Source organism: Phoca vitulina, unplaced genomic scaffold (genome assembly GCF_004348235.1).
Source record: "Phoca vitulina isolate PV1807 unplaced genomic scaffold, GSC_HSeal_1.0 scaffold31, whole genome shotgun sequence".
NCBI lineage: Eukaryota > Metazoa > Chordata > Mammalia > Carnivora > Phocidae > Phoca > Phoca vitulina.
In genome coordinates, this window is record NW_022589734.1 from 13464859 (window position 1) to 13486347 (window position 21489).

Consider the following 21489-nt stretch of genomic DNA (forward strand, 5'->3'; position numbering starts at 1 on the left):
CATTTAACTATGGAGTTATAATTATGCCTTTATAATGCTCTGTCAGCTTCCTGCCACTCTAGGTTTTTTCTAAGACACTCCTAATTTCTTAAAATTATTTTAATGCGGTAATTTTGGAATAGTTTTATTCATTTTTTTAAGACGTGATCATGAGGGCGCCTGGGCGGCTCAGTTGGTTAGGTGACTGCCTTCGGCTCAGGTCATGATCCTGGAGTCCCGGGATCGAGTCCCACATCAGGCTCCCTGCTCAGCAGGGAGTCTGCTTCTCCCTCTGACCCTCCTCCCTCTCATGTTCTCTGTCTCTCATTCTCTCTCTCACAAATAAATAAAATCTTAAAAAAAAAAATTTTAAGACGTGATCATGAAACAGCTTTTTGGTCCTGGTGGTGCATTTTTCTTAAGGTAGCTAGTGATACTGATTTTATACTTCTCAAGAGGTGTATGAATGAACTGAATCAGATGTCCTCATTCATTCACTTCTTAAACAAACTATTATTGGATGCCAACTGTGAGAGCAAACCCCAGTACCAATCCTGAATAACTCATATCTTGATTTTTTTTTTTTTGAGGGATTCAGCATATAATCTCTTTATCAAACCTTTAATAGAAGATGTTTCAGGTTGGCTCAACTTAGGTCTCAAACTGGATACTTTAAAAATTTTATCTTTTGTGTCTTAAGACTAGAGACTCAAAAGAAAGATGGAAATTCTCCCAACCACATGCAGATAGATACCCAGATATACCTGAACTTGTGCATGTATTTTCAGTGGTATGATGGCCCCCCAAAGCCTGTTGGGATCCGTAGGTCCCAGGATGGGACTGTTGCTGAGCAAGTCTTCCATTTTGGCTGCAATGTGTGTTTAGAGAGGCACTAGCAGATAATTCTGGGCCGGCCACTCGGATGGAGGTTCCTGGGGCCAAGATGGGAAGCCACTGAAAGCTACTGGGGAAGCCGGCTTTCTATCTCAAAATAGTATAAAATACAGGATTGAAGGCCAGAGACTGGGGTTTGAAATGGAGGTTTGGGGACTTGCAAAATCTGGACAAGCAACACTCAGGTTATAAACGGAGGTAAGAAATGGGAACCAGGTAATGAGTGTGAAAGAGAAAGCGATCTTGTGAAAATCAGATCACTAGTCCGTCTTGACTTCCTTCCTGGACTCCAAACCCCCTTGGTTTTCCCATAGTTCTCACATCTGTCACGCCCCCTGTGGCGACTCAGCTACTGGGCGTCATTGAAGAAGCACCTACTCAAAGCAACGGATACCATTTTTTTTTTTTAAGATTTTATTTATTTGAGAGAGAGGGAGAGAGAGAGCATGAGCTGGGAGAGAGGGAGAGGGAGAAGCAGGCTCTCCTCTGAGCAGGGACCCTGATGCGGGTTTTGATCCCAGGACCCTGGGATCATGACCCGATCCGAAGGCAGACACTTAACCGACTGGGCCACCCAGGCGCTCCATGGATACCATTTAAAGAGAATAACTTCCAAATTCAGCATGGTTCCAGAGGCTGTTCGTTTGTACCGTTCAGGTTCTTCTCCTTCCTCACTGGAGCTGGTTTTCTTCCCTTTTCTCCTCAGCCCCTCTGCAGCCCAAATTTACTCAAAGTGTCCTCAATGTGTACCTTCCTCCCCTCAGCCCCCGGTCCCCCACTGCTGCTAGATTACTCTCCCTGAGGCGGCCCCCATCTGATGTGTGACCCTTGTGATGGTGACCTCCATCCAGACTTTGGGAATGAAGTCTTCCGGTAACTAACCATAGTTCAGAATAGAGTCTTCCAGTGACTAACGCCTACATATGTACTTTTGATCCCACCTCCTCCTCTCCTCCCTGAAGACTCAGCCTCCCTCCCCCTCCCCTGGCAGCTGAGCCCACCGTCCACATCCAGTCTCTCCTCGCTCATCCGGGCAGATTTCCCTTCAGTTGTTCTCTCCATCACCCTAAGACGTGAAATCCAAACTTCCAAAGATACTTTGCAGAAAAACTGCATTATTTGGCATGGAGCCACGTCCCATCCTCTTCTGCTGCTTCCTTTTCTAATCAAAGTCTTTTTTGAAAAAATGTAAAGTTTTGGGGCATCTGGGTGGCTCAGTGGGTTAAGTGTCCGACTCTTGATCTCAGCTCAGGTCTTGATCTTGGGATTTTGAGTTCAAGCCCCATGTAGGGCTCTACATGGGGCACGGAGCCTACTTAAAATAAAAAGTCTTCACTGTCTCCCCAGTCCTGAAACACAAAAACTTCAGCCATCCCCACTTCCTTGTCCTCCCTCATGTTGATCTGGAAAGTTGCCAAGAGCCTGTGATTCTGCCACCTGGCTGGATCTCGGTGTTTCTCAGGTCCCTTCTAGCATGCCCTACCTGCATCCCCCAGTCCCTTCCCCTAAAGAGGATTGCAGTGGCCTCCTCATTAGTCTCTGCCACCTGAGTCTTCCAGTTCAGGCTCCCATTGCTGTTATACTGCTGGTCCTAGGAATAAATCTAACTGTGCTTTCTCGATCACACTAATTAACATGAAGCCCGTCCCCCACCCAGACACTCTTGATCTCCTTCACTGTGTTCTACTTTTTCTTTCATTTTCCCCCAAAACACAGATCTTCTAACATAGCATACAGTTGACTTAGTTGTAATGTGCATTATCCACTCTGCCCCTTGCCCTCCCAGCCGAGACTCCATGAGTCAGTATTCTTATCGGTTTTGTTTACTGACATGATTTAAGCATCTGATACATAGTGAGCACTCAGTACATATTTGTTGCATGTCATAATGTCAGTGCCTATGTTCACATTCTAGTCCTTTCCCCTCTGCTTATAGAATAAAACCCAAACGCCTATAGAAACTTTCCAAAGCTTGCATGATGGAGCTCCAGACTCCTCCAGCCCCCATCCCTCACCGTTGGCTCTCTATCTCACGTAGCTTAAGTGATACTCAAGAGCTAATGGGTTTCTGGACATGCCATGTTCTTTCAGCCTTCTCCATTTCGTTTGGGTCTGTTCTCCTTCCAGAGGTCTACTTCTCTGTCTTCCCCATGTGGGGGGAACAGTTCCTCCTTTTTCAAAATCTGGCCAGAAAGTCCATCCCCTGTGGGACTCCAGTGCCCTGAAGGAGAATTAGTCTCTTTCTCGAGACTATTTGCTTCCTTTGAATTCTGTGTATTTGCTCCTGGTGTGCAGTGGAGACCCCCGTGTCTCCTCCCCTCGACTCTGTGCTCACTCAAGTCCAGATCTTTTGTGTGTCTGCCCCAGAAACGATCCCAGTGCCTGTTAGGGCGTTGTGTTGTCACTTAATGCAAGCGTTGGAAAGAGGAGCTGCCATGCGTTGAACCATGTAGTCAAAGGTTTGAGGGCCGTCACCACGCGACATGTCCAAATGGTTGCCGTCCTCACTCCCAGACCTGTACCTGCCCCGTGTTCCCTGTGTCCATCAGTGACACGAATCTGGGCATCAGGAACGATCTCCCCCCTCTCCCTCAGGTCACCCAACTAGGCCCTGTTGACTTTGCTCCCGGACATCTCCCAAATCCATCGACTTCCCTTCAGTCTTGTTTTTGGGAGCCTTTGCCAACGCATCATCTCTGTCACCAAGCACACTACCTGGCACATGGTGGAGGTGCCATATATATATTTCTTGAATCCGTGAGTCTCTGAGTTAAAACAGTGTCGGGGGACAATAGGCAGACGACCAGACTGTGAGATTGAGCTTTTGAGGAACCTGTGTTGCAAGAGTCTGAGTGATTTCTCTGAAGATGGTGTTAGAAGCCCAAGAGAGTGGTTTTGGATCAGCACCACAATTCTAGGGGTAACCTGACCTTCTAGAACAGTGAATCTCTCTCACCCTCCTGATTTTGCCAAGGGGTTTCTTTTTCTAATTATTTCTGTCTTAAAAATTCAAATCCAGTATATTTTCCTCACTGGGATATGTAAATTCTCATGTAAGTTGGAAAAGGGTTTGTTTCTTTACAAGTGATGAAAGATTGTGACCTCCAAGGAAGGGTCCACTAGGCGTGATGAGTTTGAAGGTCTTCATGTCCTCACACGTGAAGTGACTGGAATTTAGTCCAGATGTTTCCTCAAGTCACTTCCACCTCCCAACCTCTAAGAATAATATTATTATTGCTAAAGCAAAATACCAAGAATGAGAAAACCTAGAGGAACGAAGGCAGTTGTAAAGTCTCATGAAGGGTGAGTGATTCTAAAATCAGGCTTGGGTGGAGACACTCCCTCGGCAGATCCGGGGGCTGCTTTGGGTTTGGGCAAAGCAGGAAGGAGAGTCGTGGGTGGTGGAGGCATTGGCCTTGGAAATAGACCGTTGAGAAATGTTTTCTCCCTCATCTTTTCTCAGCAGATGGTGTGATAGTGGTTGCATCTGCCAAGTCTTATCTGAGAGATTGCTGGACCAATAGTTACACAGACTGTCACTTGACTCTTCTGATGCCCTCTTCCTGCCTCACTGGGGAATCTTGATGTGTCAAGAGGGTTCTGTTCTTCCTCAACCTCGTTGTCCTCCTTCTCAGGTCTAAGTCGAGGTGTTGGGTACATTTGGGGTGCTCCAGATGCATAGGGTTTGGCTGACTATCTCCAGACTTGAGAACACGTTGGGATGACTTCCATTCCAAATGGCAAAAAAGAGAAACGGAACTTCAGTCATGTGGTTTCTGTTATCTGTAACCATGGAAAACGTTGGCCATCTGTGAGGATCCCATTTTAACACTTTTCTCTCTCTCTCTCTCTTTCCATCTCTTTCTCGGGGGGAAAACAAGCTGAGGAAGTGGAGAGACTCGCGGCCATGCGTTCAGACTCCCTTGTCCCAGGTACCCACACCCCTCCCATCCGGAGGAGAAGTAAGTTTGCCAACCTGGGAAGGATCTTCAAGCCTTGGAAGTGGAGAAAGAAGAAAAGTGAAAAGTTCAAACACACATCTGCAGGTAAGATGATTGTTTCCCTCATTTCTTATTGGGAGTTGGTTGACTTCAACTCCGTATGTTAATTAGAATGTAATTATTGTAGACCATCTGAATCAAAGGGGGGAAACAATTAAGCCTGAGGATTGCTCTTGTGTTGAGGAAAAATCTTGGGTGCAATTGAAAATGGCTTTCAGATCCTGCGTGTTTCCTTATGTCTCAGGTTTTTTTGTTGTTGTGTTTTGATCCACCACTTGTGTACAATCTGTAAATATCTGAGCTTAGAATTCCACCTTTTCTGTAACTGAATGCTTTTATTCCACCACTGACAACCCATTTCTTATTATTCAGCCTTTTTTTCCACTGCTGTGGTAAAAATCAACACACAGCAGAGAATAAGTTACATATGATCTTTGGCAGAGGAGAATAGGTTATTCCATGGAGGGAAAATCTTGAATGAACGATTGTTGGGCATGGCAGGAAGACACAGGAGAATGAAAACCAAGCATCACTGTATCGGCAGGGACAACTCTATAGTTCATGGCTTTGTGGGCAGCAGAAGAATTGGAGGAAAGTCAGCCTCGCTGAGGGGTGAAGAGCCTAGACTGTGGAGTCAGTCTGTGTGGGTTCAAGCACCAGCTCTGATACTTGGTAGTTATATGACCTTGCTCAGTTTATTTATCTCTCTACCTCAGTTTTCTCATCTGTAGAATAGGGCTAAGAACAGTACTTTACATGACTTAAAATTGTGAGTTTATGTGGCATGCTATGTGGATCTATTTTAAATGAGTAGGAGTGTGCAGAGGGAAGTGTATAAAGAAATAGGTCTGATTCAACCCCCCCCCCCGCCACCGTCGGGTTTGAGAGGAGATGATGGAACAGCTATGCAGATGCTTTTTGTTTGTTTTGTTCTGATGTTGCTCATTAAATGCCCAGGTCATTCCAGGCCTACATTCCAGTCTTTCATCTGCTCCGTCCTCTTCATCCTCAAAAACTCAACCTGCCCACTCTCCTCCTGAGAATCATCACTTCTTCTGTTTCTTGGTCCCCTTCCCCTCTTCCTCAACCCCTAATTAACCATGAAGTAGGAGACAGGGCTCCTGATTGTAGCTGAACTTGAGTCTGCAGATCTGGAAATTTTATTTTATTTTTTAAAAGATTTTATTTATTTGAGAGAGAGAGAGAGAGCGAGAGAGCTAGCACTAGTGGGGGGGAGGGGACAAGCAGAGTGTCCGATGAGCACAGAGCCCCATGTGGGGCTCGATCCCAGGACCCTGGGATCATGACCTGAGCCAAAGGCAGACACTTAGCCGACTGAGCCACCCAGGCGCCCCAGGATCTGGGAATTTTAATGCTAATTGCTTTGGGGAATGAAAGAGAATAGCAAACATAGGAAAGGTGCAAAAAGCTTTGAAATCTGAAACAGTTCTCATGGACCTCGCCAGTTGATGTTTTCTGACTCTTCCTTTGATGGAAGCCCCAGTGTCCTATTGCTATAATCTGTTAATTCTTGAGATGAGAACAAACCTCCGAATTCCAGAAATCTCAAAACTGTCATCCCTGGGACTAAGTCCCTTCACCTTCTGCATTCTGCACCTTCGGGGTCATTGTACAGGTGAAATAAAACCTGTAGGCCTTTCATGCATTGCTAAACGCTGCTGAGAGATTGACATGCAAGCTAAACCCTAAATGGATGACTCCTCTGTGTCCCCCCACCCAGGGTGAAACTAGATCATTGCCTCTGGAGAAATCTTAAATATATCCTTTAGACAAAGTGAGGTGTAAGATACTTGAAGAATGAAAAAGGGAGTGTTCTATAAACACTGGAAAAAATAACGAAGTTTCAGGGCGCCTGGGTGGCTCAGTTGGTTGAGTCTTGGTTTTGGCTCAGGTCATGATCTCAAGGTGGTGGGATTGAGCCCGTATTGGGCTCCATGTTCAGCAGGGAGTCTGCTTGAGATTCTCTCCCTCTGCCCCTCACCCTACACTCACTCTCTCCCTCTCTCCCTCTCATAGATAAGTCTTTAAAAAAAAAAAAACACGAAGTTTCCACAAGATCCTTTACAGTGGTCTTCCTGACTCTGCTGTGGAAAATGGCTTATAATAACACAAACACTTATTTAACTAATGGCCCTTCATCAGCATGAATCCCTGAATGATGGTGTGGCAGATGCCTTTCCTCCTGGCAAATCAAAAGGTTTGTTGTGTCCGTTTGGCAAGACCTGAAGGTAAAGCTCGGATGCTTCTTGCCGACTTATTCAAGATGTTGGAAAACTGGTCCTTTGACAGATGCAAATACAAGGACATCAGATGACTCGTGGATCATTAAAAGGTTGATCATTGTTTTCCTTTAAAACTCTTTGGGGAAAAAAAATTAAAACATATGATGGGCAAAGTTGGCAGTTTGAATCATTCTTATCATTAACTATTCTTAGCAAGTTCTTGTGATCTCCCTGGCCTAACTGATTAATTTGGCAGTTGAATGTGATATTTGTATGTAGGTTTTGTTTTTTTTTTTTTTTAAAGAGACATTTAGCTCCTGAAGTAGAAAATGTTGAGGGTATACTATGGAATATCTTTATATCCAAATAGATGGAGGGGTACATGACCTGAGTGAAGCTATTTTAGTTTTTTTAAAAAGTTAGTGGTTTGCACTAGAGTATCCTTTGTATTTAACTGGATTCAGAAATACTATTCCTTATTTTTGCAGAAATTTACGGTGCCAGTTCTTAGCCCAAAGGAGAAAAGAAATGGTGGACAACATAAGGATGTTTAACATGATAAATTGTATATATATTCAAGTAAAACTTTGAAGCACAAACTTTCCTATGCATTGATAAGAGTTAAATATTACACATACAGGACGACTGATTGATTATGGGGTGGTTAACGGTTGGCCAGTTTTAGCTGGTATGCATAGATTTGTCTTATCTGTGTGTGTATGCAATGCCCTTTCATATGTAAAATAATGTCTGCAGTTTTAAATACAAAGACAAAGTACATATATTCAATTATAGTATGCATTTGTATTTAAAATTGTGCTTTTTTTTAAAACACATGAAAGGGCATGGGCACAGTGCATCCTCGGCCTGTTTGTGTTTCCACAGTGACTTACACTTACAATGTGTCATTAGCTAATCCTGTAGTTTTCCTGTAACTCAAGTTATGGGACAGGTGCGTCTGAGTATACCACGTCTTCAAAGATACGCCCAGAAATCCTGCTTTGTAAGTTGCACAACGATAAGAAAACGACATTGGAAAGTTATAATCTCCACACTTCCCTCAATTCTGGCACCGACAGTTGTGTGCATTTTTCAACTCTCTGCCTACCCGTATCTTGTGCTGCTCGTACATCCTTCCTACTCCAGGCCGAAGGCCAGTGTCCTGACAAGGCCTTCAGCAGTAAGCCCCCGAGACTGAGCTCCAGATGGTGGTGAAAACCCTGGAGGAGAAAACAGCCGTGCGTCATAGCCCTCGGGAAACACAGTAATGGCTAGAAGGTAAAATAACAGGTCCGCCGGGGCGTGATCCTTACACGCTTTGCAGCCTGTCCTCCGAGGCCGGGCCCGGGGCCTGCAAAGAAGCCAGCCTGACACGCCCAGCTTCCTGCGTGGGGTCAGCAGTGGGTGTCCACAGCGCACCCCCACAGCTGCTCCGGGAACAAAGACAAATGATAACATCCCCTCCAAAGTAGAACAGGCAACGCCTCCCCCAAAATAGTCCCCTGCAACCGTCTTCTCCAAATTCCTTGAAAATGAGGACTGTATTTATAGAAAAATAGAACTGGCAGGAATAAACCATGAAGATGCCGCTGAGTTATGCTTTTATTTCCTCTTGACAGAAAATCAGAAGCGGTAGGGGGTTGGCCCTGGAGATCTGCCACGTGCCAACATTCCCTTTGTGCTTCTAAGCATTTCCGCATACCTAGCGCCGTGAGCAACGCGATATTTTTAAAAATTAAAAAAAAAAAAACTGCTACTGAATGCCTACCCATGCAGAAGCTGGACCCGCTCTGGAGATCTATAACTGTGAGCAAAACCAGACCTTGTCAGTGACCCTGTGGCATGCTCAGTTTAGTGGGAGAGGCAGACAATCAAAACACAAGAATACAGGTAGGATCACAATTGTGACAAAGGCAGTGAAGAAAATGTACTTGGGAAAATGAGAGGGACACTTGATGCCGTCTGAGGGATCAGAGAAGCAATCCTGAGGAAGAGAAGTTTGAACTGAGATCTAGTGGAGGAGTAAGCATTTAGAAAACGAGCACTCCAGGCCACAAAACAGCCTGTGTAAAGGCCCTGTGGTAGAAGAAATAGGGATGAAGAGGCTGGGAAAGCTAGGAAGCCAGCAGCGAGAGAGTGGAGAGCTAGGAGTACAGTATCGGCTGAGGCTGGAGAGGTCACCAAAGGTTGGACCCTCGCTGGGCCTTCATCTTGCCCAGGAAATTAGACAAGGGTATGAGTGGCTCCGGGAAGACCGGTTACGCCATGTGCAGATTATGGTAACTTGGACTAATATTTGCTAGTAGAAATGGATGGATTTGGGAGATGTTCTAAGGAGTAAGTGACAGGACTTAATGACCAGTTGGATTTAGGAGGGAGAGAGACAAGTTTCACGTTGGACACTCTAGTGTTGGTTTAGGGTATATGGTGCGGCCTTTCCTGAGACGAGTGCTTTGGAAGAGTGGCAGGCTTGGAGGAGTGGGGGGGAAGGGGTGAGAGGGTGGGGGAGAAATGATTTTCATTTTAGGTGTGGATTGGAGTTGATTTTGTGACACCCAAAGCTGGAAGTTGAATATCTGGGATGCAAAGAAGAGGTCTGGACCGGGTGCGTAAATCTTGGGTCTTTGCATATCCACGTTAGAGTGATGACCATGTAGGAGCTGAGCTAGGGAACAAGTATCGAATGGAAAGAAAAGAGGGCCAAAGACTGCCTTAGAGACGAAGAAAGACTGTCATCATTAGTGACTGAATAGAGGAGGATAAACTTGGAAAGGAGATCGAAAGGCAGTGACTTTTTCTGACCAAGTTATTTCATTTAGTGTTACACACTCTAGCTCCATCTGTGTTGTTGCAAATGGCAAGACCTCATTCTTTTTCTTTTTTTTTTTAAATAGCAGGGTATATCTTTTTTTTTTTTTTTAAGATTTTATTTATTTGACAGAGAGAGCCCCAGAGAGAGAGGGATCACAAGCAGGGGGAGGGGGAGAGGGAGAAGCAGGCTCCCCATGGAGCAGGGAGCCCGATGCGGGGCTCGATCCCAGGATCCTGGGATCATGACCTGAGCCGAAGGCAGACGCTTAATGACTGAGCCACCCAGGAGCCCCAAGACCTCATTCTTTTTATGTCTGAGTGATATTCCATTGTACATATACCACATCTTCTTTATCCATTCATCTATGGATGGGCACTTGGGCTGTTCCCATAGTTTGGCTATTGTAAATAATGCTGCAATAAACTTAGGGGCACATACATCTTTTCAAATTAGTGTTTTTGGGTTTTTTTTGGGTAAGTACCCAGTAGTGGAATTGCAGGATCATAGGGTAGTTCTATTCTTAATTTTTCGAGGAACCTCCATACAGTTTTCCACAGTGGCTCCCCCAGTTTGCATTCCCACCAACAGTGCATAAGGGGTATTTTTTTTCCCACCTCTTCCCTAATATTTGTAACTTCTTGGGTTGTTTTTTTGTTTTTTAGGGGTTTTTTGGCCACTCTGGCAGGCGTAAGGTGATGTCTCGTGGTTTTGATTTGCATTTCCCTGGTAATAATGATGCTGAGCCTCTTTTCTTGTGTCTGTTAGCCTCTGTATGTCTTCTTTGGAAAAATGTGTATTCAGGTCCTCTGCCCGTTTTTTAATTGGTGGTTGCCAAAGGGGAAGGTGGGGGGGGATGGGTGAAATAGGTGAAGGGGATTAAGAGCACACTTACCATGATGAACACTGAGAAATGTATAGAATTGTTGAATCATTATATTGTACACCTGAGAGTACTGTAACACTGTGTTGTTAATTATATTTCAATTTTTAAAAACGAAAAAAGGCAGTGGCTAGAGAGGTAGGAGGAAAACGGGAAGAATCTAGTGTGATAGGAGCCAGGAAGGGAAAATGTTTCAACGCGAGTATGATGAACCATGTTCAGTACCATGAAGAAGCCAAGTGCAATACAGAAAAACACCTGTTGACATTAGGGATTCTGATCTACTGGGGCTCACTGATGACTTAGCAAAAGCTATCTGGTGGATTATTGGGGGATCGATGCCAGATTAGTGTGGAGTGAGAAATTAGGAAACGGGGAAATGGGGATAAGCTTTTGGAGGAGTCTGGCTGTGAAGTGGGGAAAAGACGCAGGACGGGGTGGACGCTGGAGGAAAGGGACACGTGTCTCCAGGGGCTTGTGTGTGTGCTTTGATCGCAAGGGGCTGTCTGCCTGCCTTCTGATTTGTCGTTGTCATCGTATGATGGAAGTGACGTAAGTGTGACAGGCCAGTGTGAGGGATCCAGGAGAGAGGAAGAGTAGGAAGATCTAGGAGAGGAGAGAGGGGGTAAGGTGCTGAGAAGCTAGGGGTGGGTGGGATATAAGGCACAGACAGCAGGGCTCGTATCAGAAAGGGAATAAGACCTCCTGCGCTGAAATAGCCAGGCAGCAGAGGGGCTGGGGGGGGGGGGGGGGTGGGGAATGACTCCATCTGACAGCTGAGCTTTTCCAGGTAATAAGTTAGCTCCTCTCTACATGGGGAGGGCAGGAGGGGGCCTGCACAGTCAAGCCGGTTTCAGACTGATGATTATGACCCTCATGGCACTTTCTCCAGTGGCTTTGGCTGTCCCAGTACAACTCTGGATAAAGCAGCAGACAGTTGGGTCCTTCTGGCACCAGAATTTTGCCAGATGGATTAAAAAGTCTGGGGTGGGGGAGCAGAGGAGATTAGGGCATTTGCATCCATTTACCGGGGCTGCCGTAACAAGTCACCACAAATTTAGTGACTTAGAACCACGGAAATTTATTCCCTTACGGCTCTGAAATCAAGGGGTTGGAGGGTTGGTTCCTCCTTGATGCTGAGGGGGAGTGTGTTTCACACCTTCTCCCAGCTCCTGGTGGCTGCTGGGCTATCCTTAGCATTCCTTGGCTTGTGGCTACATCACTCCAATCTCTGCCTTGGTCTGCAAGGCAGACCTTTCCCTTGTGTCTCTCTGTGTTACCAGCCTCCCTCTCCTTTCTCTTGTAAGGACAGCAGACATTGGATGTGGGGTCCACCCGATATCCAGGGTCATCTCATTCAGAGACCTTTAACGGAGTTATATCTGCAAAGACCTTATTTCCAAGTAAGGTCACACACACAGGTATGCAGTTAGGGCTTTGCAGGGATATGGTTTAATCCACTACAGTATTGACTTTAAATTGGATAAAAAAGGAAGGGTCCAGTGAACTGAGCACAATTAGAAAAGTCGATAGACTTGGGGTTCCAAAGGAGTCCAAGAATTTTAAAACCATTGGTGGGACTGGTAGCCAGAAGCAAGCTAGAAGGGCAGGGAGCAGCACCTGGTACAGAGCTGCATCTTGAATTAGTGGTTTTCAAAGTAGAGACAAAGCACAAGCTACAACCATGGAAGTGAGTGGCTGAGGTAAAGGAATAAGTTAGGAAATTACTGAAAACCTGGTTAACGATCCCATCTGCCAAAAGACACACATACCTTATTTGCCAAATTGAGCGCCGATTTAATTTGCTATCTTCAATCAAGAAGCAAAAGGAACTTTTCTGCTTGGTTTTGAGCATTCAACTCATTTCTGAATTAACATTTTCTTGGAAAGATTCTCTGTTTCCCGTTTCTAAATGGAGCTGTTTCCGTCCATCATACCTTTGAAGTACCGCAACCTAAGTGATTCATAGAAGGTCAGAGGTCGCCTTTTAGACGTTCACTCCAGCTATTAGCGCATGCACCTATTGTACTGGTGGGATAAGGTGGCAGATTTGAAATAGGACTCACTGATGGCCTGTTCCCCTGTGACACGACTGGGGACCCGTGAACCATGGCATCCGTCTGTCTGTGTCAGCCCCACCGAACTGCCGGCAATAATGAAGGGCCAGACCTGAATACGCTGGGGGCACCCCTCGTGTCCTTGACGGGGCCAGGAATAGCCTGCATGCTTTAGCCCAGCTTTTTCTGTACAGCGTGATACTGATGTTGTGGTGTCTGTGGGCAGGACACATACAGGTGCTCTCATGAGCATGGAGCTCCACTCACTGAGCGCCTCTGCCCTTCTGCTGTAGCTTCTGCTCACCCCAAGTCTCCCAGCTTCTGCTGGGAGCCAACCCTGAACCCCCTGGCCTGTGAGCTAACTACTTCATCTAGCTGCTGGCTGCCCCTCTCCCTCAGGGCCACACTCTGCTTCCTTTATTTCATGCATTGATTCACCCAGAGTCACTGATGATGTTAGCAACCACTCGTTTCCAGGAATCCCTTCCTGGGAAATCCGTGTCTCTGGAATTGTTGCTCTTCGAATAATTGTTGCTCCTTGGTTAAGGAAGACGGTCTAAATTAGATTCTGCCTTTGGACGTGGTGTGATGGGCTTCGGAGCCCTTCAGAAAGAACCCGTGGCTGATATCCAGGGTGGTTGGCTGGCATGCGAACCCCACATTGCCGGGTCCTTGCTACTAGGAATTCCTAGCATGTCCTGTGATAAGGGAAGTGCGTATGCACTTGGAGAGAGAGAGAGAGAGAAACCCTAAGGTTTTCATGGAGGCTCATATTGACATCCTTTTGTCATGCAGGATTGAAGATCACTGTTAATGCAATCATTGCCTCTATATCCAGCATAAGACCAGCTCTGCCCAGTGTGAAGGCCCTGGGGATCATCACTGGCACAGCTCTGGGGCTGAAGTTTGTATTGTTCCCACTCAGGCAGAGAGGTGAAATTGATCCATTGCAAACATGGACGCTCGTGACTGGGCACGTATGCTCCTGAGGGATGGTGTGGGCCTTTGCACCCTAACTCTGGTGTTCCCTTGGAGTCCCCTTTTCAAACTAACAAAGTAATGTTTCTACTTGGGCAGAACTTAGGTGTTCAAACTTCTGTAAGCTAGAGAGTTCAGTAAGGACACCAGCTTGGCATGGCATGTTTGTTTATGTGCCAGGCACCACCATTATCCCCAAAACTATAACAACAAGAGTAGACAGGGCCCCTGCTTCCCAAAGGTTATGGTCTTGAGGGGAAAATAGGTAAGAAAGCCAGCAATTATAGTAAAATATCTGTGATCCTAGAGGAGACACCCAGGGGCTCCAAGAACTCAAATTAGACAAACCCAGCTGAGTTACAGGTTAGCAGGAAAGGTTCCCTAGAGAAATGGATGTTTAACCAAGGGGTTAGGCAATGAATGTGAGGGAATCCTCTCGCCTGGTGGAAAGAACAGAGCGTAGGAGAGTCTGGAGAAGAGAGAAGGAGAGCTTGCCAATCCACGGCTTAAAAGGGAGGCTGTGGTTTGAGAAGGATTGTTGGGGGAGAAGCGGAATAGTAAGAGATGAGGATGAAGAGGTAGGCAAGGATCCGCTCGTGATGAAGGGCCTTATGAGGTCTGTTACAGAGCCTGGACTTTATCCCAGTGCAGCATCCTATGGAAGCTGTCAGAGGACGCGCCTTTTAGAAAGATCATTTTTATAATGGGAAAAGTTTGGAGTGTGACCAAACATCATTTTCAAGTTTAGAATCTAACTACTTCTGTGTATTTGTGGAATGAGAGAAAACTGTGATACAGTTAAGGGGACATCTCTTTGCTATCATGGAATCCAATGAGATATTGAGTATTCCTGTTGATTTCAGTCACAAGGAAACTGTTGGAAGGAAGTGGGTAGTTGATGATGATGCTGGGGAGAGATGACTATAGCCCAGACTAAAATAGCGGCATTAGGCACTGAAGACCAAGAGATCTTTAGGAGACAAAATGAGCACAACTTGATTACAGATTGGTCGTGGAGGGTGAGAGAGTAAAGAACCACTGAGCAGTTAGATAGGTGGAGGTACCACTCACGCCATCAGGGACACTGAAGATGGGTGGGTTGGTAGGGGAAACGATTTATTTGGGGGTATGCTGCCTTTCATGTGTTTCTGAGACACGCCAGATTGAAGGATATTGGATGTAGAGAACTGGGATCAGGAGAGGTCTGGCTGGAAATGCAGATCTGGAAGTCATGAGTGCCTGTGGATTCATTTGAAGCCGTGGGATCGAAACTCCAAGAAGAAAATATGAAGCGGGAAGCAAAATAGGGCTGCAGGAGCAACACCTTGAAGACCACTGACCTCTAAGCTATGCACACAGGACTGGAGCCTTTGGGGAGACCGACGAGACCCACTAGAGAGCTAGGGAAAAAAACCAGGTGGGACTGGTACTATCACCTGTGCAGAACAGGAGAGAGTTCAGGAAAGGAGAAGGGTCCGCTCTGGCGGGTCCTGATGGGATGGTAAGGACTTGTGACATATCCCATGTGTTTAGTGACCATATGTCATTGGTGTCCTTGGGAGAACAGTTTCAGGGAAGCCTTCTGGCCAGGACTTAGGAAGCATATGGTTGAGGTATGAATGAGAGAGGAGGAGGTAGACTTCTTTTAAGAGGTGTGGCCAGGAGGGAGAAAGAGAACTACATAGCAGTCACCAAAACGGGAAATGAGCTTGAGGGGGAGGTGTTTTTTAAGATTGATTGGATTATGTCAAGATGCAAAGTTTGCCTTAGCGTGGCTTTCACATTCCAAGGGAAATAGAAACATCAGCACAGTGACTGTGAAGCCAAATGAATATATTTCCACACATTTTTCAGGAATGACATTTCTTGTGACTAGGAAAAACAAACATGCAAATAACTGGAGACTATTTATTAGCATGCATCTGATTTTAATAAGGAATCATCAAATCAAGCTGTCTAGCCTTCGGCATCTGGCTAGATCACACAATCTATGTGGGTAACTGGATCCTTCAGTTTCTTTTAAGAAACAAGCTGAGCATGGACATGCAAAGAATATTCTTACCTGCATCTCCATCATGACCTTCAAAGGGAACACCTAGGGGTTGGAAGGCAAAGTAGACTTGATGGCCCAGTTTAAAAAAAAAAAAAAAATCTCTGATACAGACTAAAGACTCTGGAAATCGGTACCTTCCTAGGGCTAGGATGGTAAAGATGTCATTGTTTCCTCTCAAGGTGACCTTCGTCCATCACTCTTTTCTTATGTGTCAAGGCTATAAAATCCTTAACGACAGAGAACCCTGCCTTTTCCTCCTTGTCTCCTGGGATTGAGCAAACACCTGACACAGTGGGTGCCTAATAAGTTCATATGGAACTAAAAGCGAGGTGGCCGGCCACTGTATGAGCTCCTCTGTTTCCCAAGATCTGAAAGCGGAGAAGTGAGGGCATTTACTGAAGCACAGAACACAAGGTCCCCACGTTCGAGAGACTTTCCATCATTCATGATTGTTTTTCAGTTTGTCTGAATTGTACACAGGTCAGGTTCCAAGACATTGTGTGCTTAATTATGATTTAGTTATTTGGGCAGCAGTGTTTTTGGGGGTTATCTCTTGCTATGTAACAAAACACCCCCCAGCGTAGTAGTGACTTAAAGCAACAACTTGATGTCCTTCTGTGACCTGATGATTGCCTGAGCTCAGCTGGGTGGTTCTTCAGTCTCTCTTGGGATCTCCTATGTCAGCAGACACAGGGATTGGGGTCATCAGGAGGCTCACCGGGATGCGGGGCAAGCTGGACCCCTCCTTTCTTCCTTGTATTCTCAGTGCCATTCCATGGGCTCTCTTCCTGTGCTCTCTCCAGCAGGAAAGCTCGGGGCCTCCAAGAGTGCCATGGTACAAGCTGCCAGGCCTTTTAAGACTCAGTCCAGAATTGGCCCAGTATCTCATTCATGGTTTTCTGTTGGTTAAAAGAAGTCATGGGACCAGCCCAGACTCATTGTTGGGGCAGACTAAACAAGGGTGTGAATGCCAGGAGCATGGGTCATTGGGTGCCGTCTAGGGAAGCCAGCTACACCATTGTTCAAGGTGTAACAAGGCTACAGCTGCTGCTCATTCTCTTCTTCCCAGGTGGAATGTGCTTCACCAATTCTACATGGAGAACAATGGCGGCAGTCACTCTTGTGTCTCCCGTGCGTGCGAAATACGCTTGACCCTTTCCATGCCTTGAGAACCTCATTGCACAGCAGACCTCCATGCTATTGTTAACTTAATTTGGCAGGTGAAGAACCCAAGGTCTGGAGGGGCTAGATAATTTCTAGTTAGAAATGGCAGACCAGAAATTCGAACGTAGCCTGTAGTCTTGTCACCTATAAAGTGTTTCAGATCCGTGAGTGTGGGCACTCATGATTCAGATGCTTCCACACATGCAGTTCATCTACACTTCACAGTGATTCACTAGACCATTTTCCTTTTGTGACACATCCCTGTGAAGCCAACTTGTGAAGGAAGAGAACTCATCCATGAACACTGACCCTGGAAGTCACAGTCTGAATCTCTCTTGAATGCCCTTCAAGGCAGCAGCTAACAGCTTACTCATCTTCGTTTGTGTCCCACACTAGTTCGATGCCATGTCTGTGGCACGTGCTTCCCGTTGGTTGAATGGCTAAGAAAGAGTAAACTGATACTGGCTTCAGACAGATGCCGTTCAAAACCACTGAGTTTGTATTTTCAGCGGAACATGACGTTTCTCAGCGTGGGCTTCTAGGAACAAATTGTGTGTATGTTAGGCAAGCAGGCGGTGATCACACGGGCCTCTGGAGTGGTTGCTAGATTGACAGCTAGACGTTTGCAGCACTAATTCTGAAAGGACACCAGCCTTACAGTGTCGATCATGAGATGTGTGCTTGGCCCACCAACTTCGACGACAAGTGGGAGTTGAGTGGGGCAGGTGGTACGGGGCCAGGGTTGGGACACAGACCTTGCAGCCCACCTGCCATGTGACCTCAGGCAAGTTTTTTGTGCTGTGTGCTCAGTTCCCTTGCCTAAAATAGGAATAAAACTGGCACCTTGTAAAGTTGGGAGGATTGAAGAAGAATTTAGGGACGCCTAGGTGGCTCAGTTGGTTAAGCATCTGCCTTGGGCTCAGGTCATGATCCCAGGGTCCTGGGATCGAGGCCCACATCGGGCTCCCTGCTCAGTGGGGGAGTCTGCTTCTCCCTCTGCCTGCCGCTCCCCCTGCTTGTGCTCACACACACTCTCTCTCTCTAACAAATAAATAAAATAAAATCTTAAAAAAAAAAAGAATGTTGGAAAGCTCTTAAAACAGTACCTCATATGTAATGTTATATGTAATTTTTTATCTATCATGACTTTTTTTTTTTCCTAGAAATGCATTAAAAAACAAGCATCGAAGAGTAAGAAAAGACTATTTCATAGTCTTTGGATAGGGTGTGTGTATAAAGTGACAATTCTGATCAGCTTCTCTTAGATTTAGGTCCTGGGCGTAGGAGCCTGCTTTCAGACACAGCGCAGAATTGCACAGAGCGGGAGCTTATCCCGTGTTTTCCTAGGTACCAATGAGTATTTCCTTCCCTCTATGAATTTACAATGAAGTGAACAAACACAATGGCCTCTGAGGAAATGCACCATCCTGTTTCTCCTCTGGCTACCTCATGGGCAAAAAAACATGTGTGATTTATAAAAAGGTGATCTTGGGCGGGGTGGGACAACGTGGGTGTAGTCTCCGTTGGAAAATCAGAGCTCTGGGGCCAGTCGGAATGCTGAAAAAATAGAGAAAGGGGTAAACAGGATGACCATATACTTTATTTTCCAAACCTGGCCATTTTTGACGATGCCGTGGGAGGCCACCACTACCTAGACTGGGACAGTGAGCCTGAAACAGGCGAAGCGGGGGGTGCAGTCACCCTGTACTGCTCTGTACAAGACCGCCTGGCCATGAGCCACAGACTCGGAGGCCGGTTCTGTCCTACAAACAGAAAAGGAGTGCCAGTTAACTCGCGAGAGAAAATAGAAGGGACCATTTGGAACCGAGACTCCGAAGAACACGAAAAGGCACTCAATTGCCTGCCATTTCAGCTAAATGAATTCATGGTGGTTGAGTCCCACGGCATCTCTGACGAATTGCATGTCTCCGTTCCCAGCCCTCAACCTCTGTGTCTGCCTCCCCTCCTGCTCTTCACCTGCTGGATGTCTTGATCAGAAATTCTGTCCCACTTTCTTCCACCGGCAATTCATCCTGTCATCTTCAACACGTCCCTCACTCTCTGAGGTTCTGGACTGCGCCAGTCACCTGCTGGCACGCCAGGCCAGCAGACCCTGTGCGTGTCCCCACCTCCAGGCCCTCCTGTCCCTGGCCTTTGGGTGCCGCCCCTCCTGTGCAGCTCCGTCTTCTTTCTTTCCTCCTCTTCCCTAGCTCTAGTTCTCCTCTCATTCTTTCCCTCCTCTTTTCTTCTGGGAGCACTCATTATCCTCTCTGAAGCTCAGCTGTCTCCTGAGTTCATTAAGTTCCCAGACGTTTGCTGGCTGCATCCGGCAGCACTGGACTCCGAACTCCACGGGCCATAAGCAGAATTCCATTGAATTCAGAAATTCAGTTCTGTAAAGATCTCCACCCCGAGGCCAGCCCTCTGCAGGACCTTCCCACAATCCCCCAAGTAAGTATGCACACACCAAATGCCTCCTTTCTGCCCTCACAGGCTTCCCCTCCAAAAGCACCCTGACGCTCAGAAAAGAATCATCATTCCCTCTGGGAACACCTTAGAATCACGTCACAATTTTTTTTCTTTAACCAGTTCTGATTATAGACCTGCCCTTTCCTTTCTCCACTACCATTTTAATATAGTTCGCCTGGGTTTCCCCAGAGATCTTGGGCCTTTTCCCTTTGCTTCACTACAAACATCATCCTAATAACACTAGCACTACTAATGACAGTGGTAATCGCTGACTGTAATGAATGGACCATCAGTGGGCACTGAATGATAAATACCAAAGCAGGTGCAATGTAGTTCTTACTGCTTCTCCAGTCCTATGAGTCCGTTACTGCTAACATCTGTTTTATAGATGAGGATAAGGAGGCTTAGGAAGGGTCAGTAACTTGCCCAGGATCACTCGGCTGGTTAATGGTGAAGCCCTAGAGGACTTGAATGCAAGCCTGTCTCACTTCAAAGTCTCCTGGGCTTTGCTCAGAAATATCACCGGTCCATGTGACTTGCAAGTCTAAAGAGTGAAAACGTTAAGATGTATGTATATCTAGGTTAGGTAGGTGTTAAACACACTTGAATTCAGAAAGCTGATCTCCGTAAGGAAACAAAATAATACTGGAAATAGGACTTGATGATTTCCGTGAGTAATGCTGGCATTCCTGAGGCAAAGAAAAATACCTACGTGATGTATGTTAACTTGTCTCTTTAAAAAAATGGGTTCTTTGTCGGTTGATTGATTTCGTTGTTATTGGTTCCCTTGTTGAGTTGTAAAAGTTACAGGGAAGATGGTAGACAATTAGAATTTGGGGCTTGTTTGACACAAGAAATATCAAGTAACCTTCATAGGAAAAACAGACCCACACATGAATCAAATGGTTTTTGAAGGTCAGTTTTAAAGGTCTTCCTCCTCCTTTTTGTTAGCCCAAGGGAGAGTGGGATCAGGGGCATTGTGTGAATAGGAAATGTGTGAGATATTAATGAAATCACATGGATGAAAGAAAGCATTGTGTACCACGCACCTGCCTGGAGGGGCAGTCTGACCTGGAGAAAGGAGGATGTGGGTGCTAACCCCAAATGTCCGGGGGGGCCTTCCCTCTAATCCCAGTGAGTTCTAATTAAGCAGCGTTGTGAGGGGTCTTTGTGGGAAGTCAGGGAGCAGTGCTCATGATGTTCAGACTCAGATACAATTTTGGCGTAGAAGACTGTTGTAATGTTTTGTCTATTTTTGTCCTCAAGCGAGTGTGAGTTTCTGAAGAGAGTAAATGTCTCCTCTATGGCATAGCAGCCTCTGTGTGTCCGCTGAAAAGCTGCTCCATTCCACATTGCTACGCTTAAAATTCCCCAGCTTCTTGGGAGCCATGAGATGCTCTGAGATTGTAGGAAGCTGGTTGCTACCACTGCAAAGCGTTGTCAAAGAAGCCCATGAAAAGGGCTTTTAAATGCTTCTCGGCACACAGGAAGGGGTTGTTTAATGCAGTGGTTAGAGCACCATGCTAATTACATTTCCAGACGTTTCTGTGAAGATTGTATGAAGCAGCTGTGACCTGTAATATTCTACAACCTCATTTTGCAATACCATATCCCTATGTAGAAAAAAATATATACAATTTATCCATCATAGCACAAAGCTATTTCATGCATGGACAACTGGAAAGATTCATTACCAGAAGATCTGGCATTACAATGAGGATAATTCTCACCGGCCTCATAAATGACTGAAACATCATTTGATAGATCTGGGTCAGGTAGATATTTACAGAGATTTTGGTAATCGTGTGCCTTCCCTCACGGCCATAGTCACATCGGTTTGTAGTGTTTCTGGAAGGACTGGTGGACTCTTGTGTGTTGAATTCTAATCATAGGTATATAACAAAATATCTCTAAACAAGTCACTTAACACATTCATCACAAACTGCATCCCTATATAAG

The 21489-nt window shown here is 45.9% G+C and overlaps 1 protein-coding gene across 10 annotated transcripts in view; it reads left to right on the forward strand.

Moving 5' to 3' along the window:
- The window catches only part of PHACTR1 (phosphatase and actin regulator 1), a 557340-nt gene that overhangs the window by 344370 nt on the left and 191481 nt on the right, over positions 1–21489 (forward strand). For all 10 annotated transcript variants that reach the window (XM_032424836.1, XM_032424834.1, XM_032424839.1 and 7 more), the window contains one exon: positions 4755–4919. In XM_032424836.1, coding sequence (XP_032280727.1) covers positions 4755–4919 — 165 coding nt within the window. The remainder of the gene's footprint in view (positions 1–4754; positions 4920–21489) is intronic.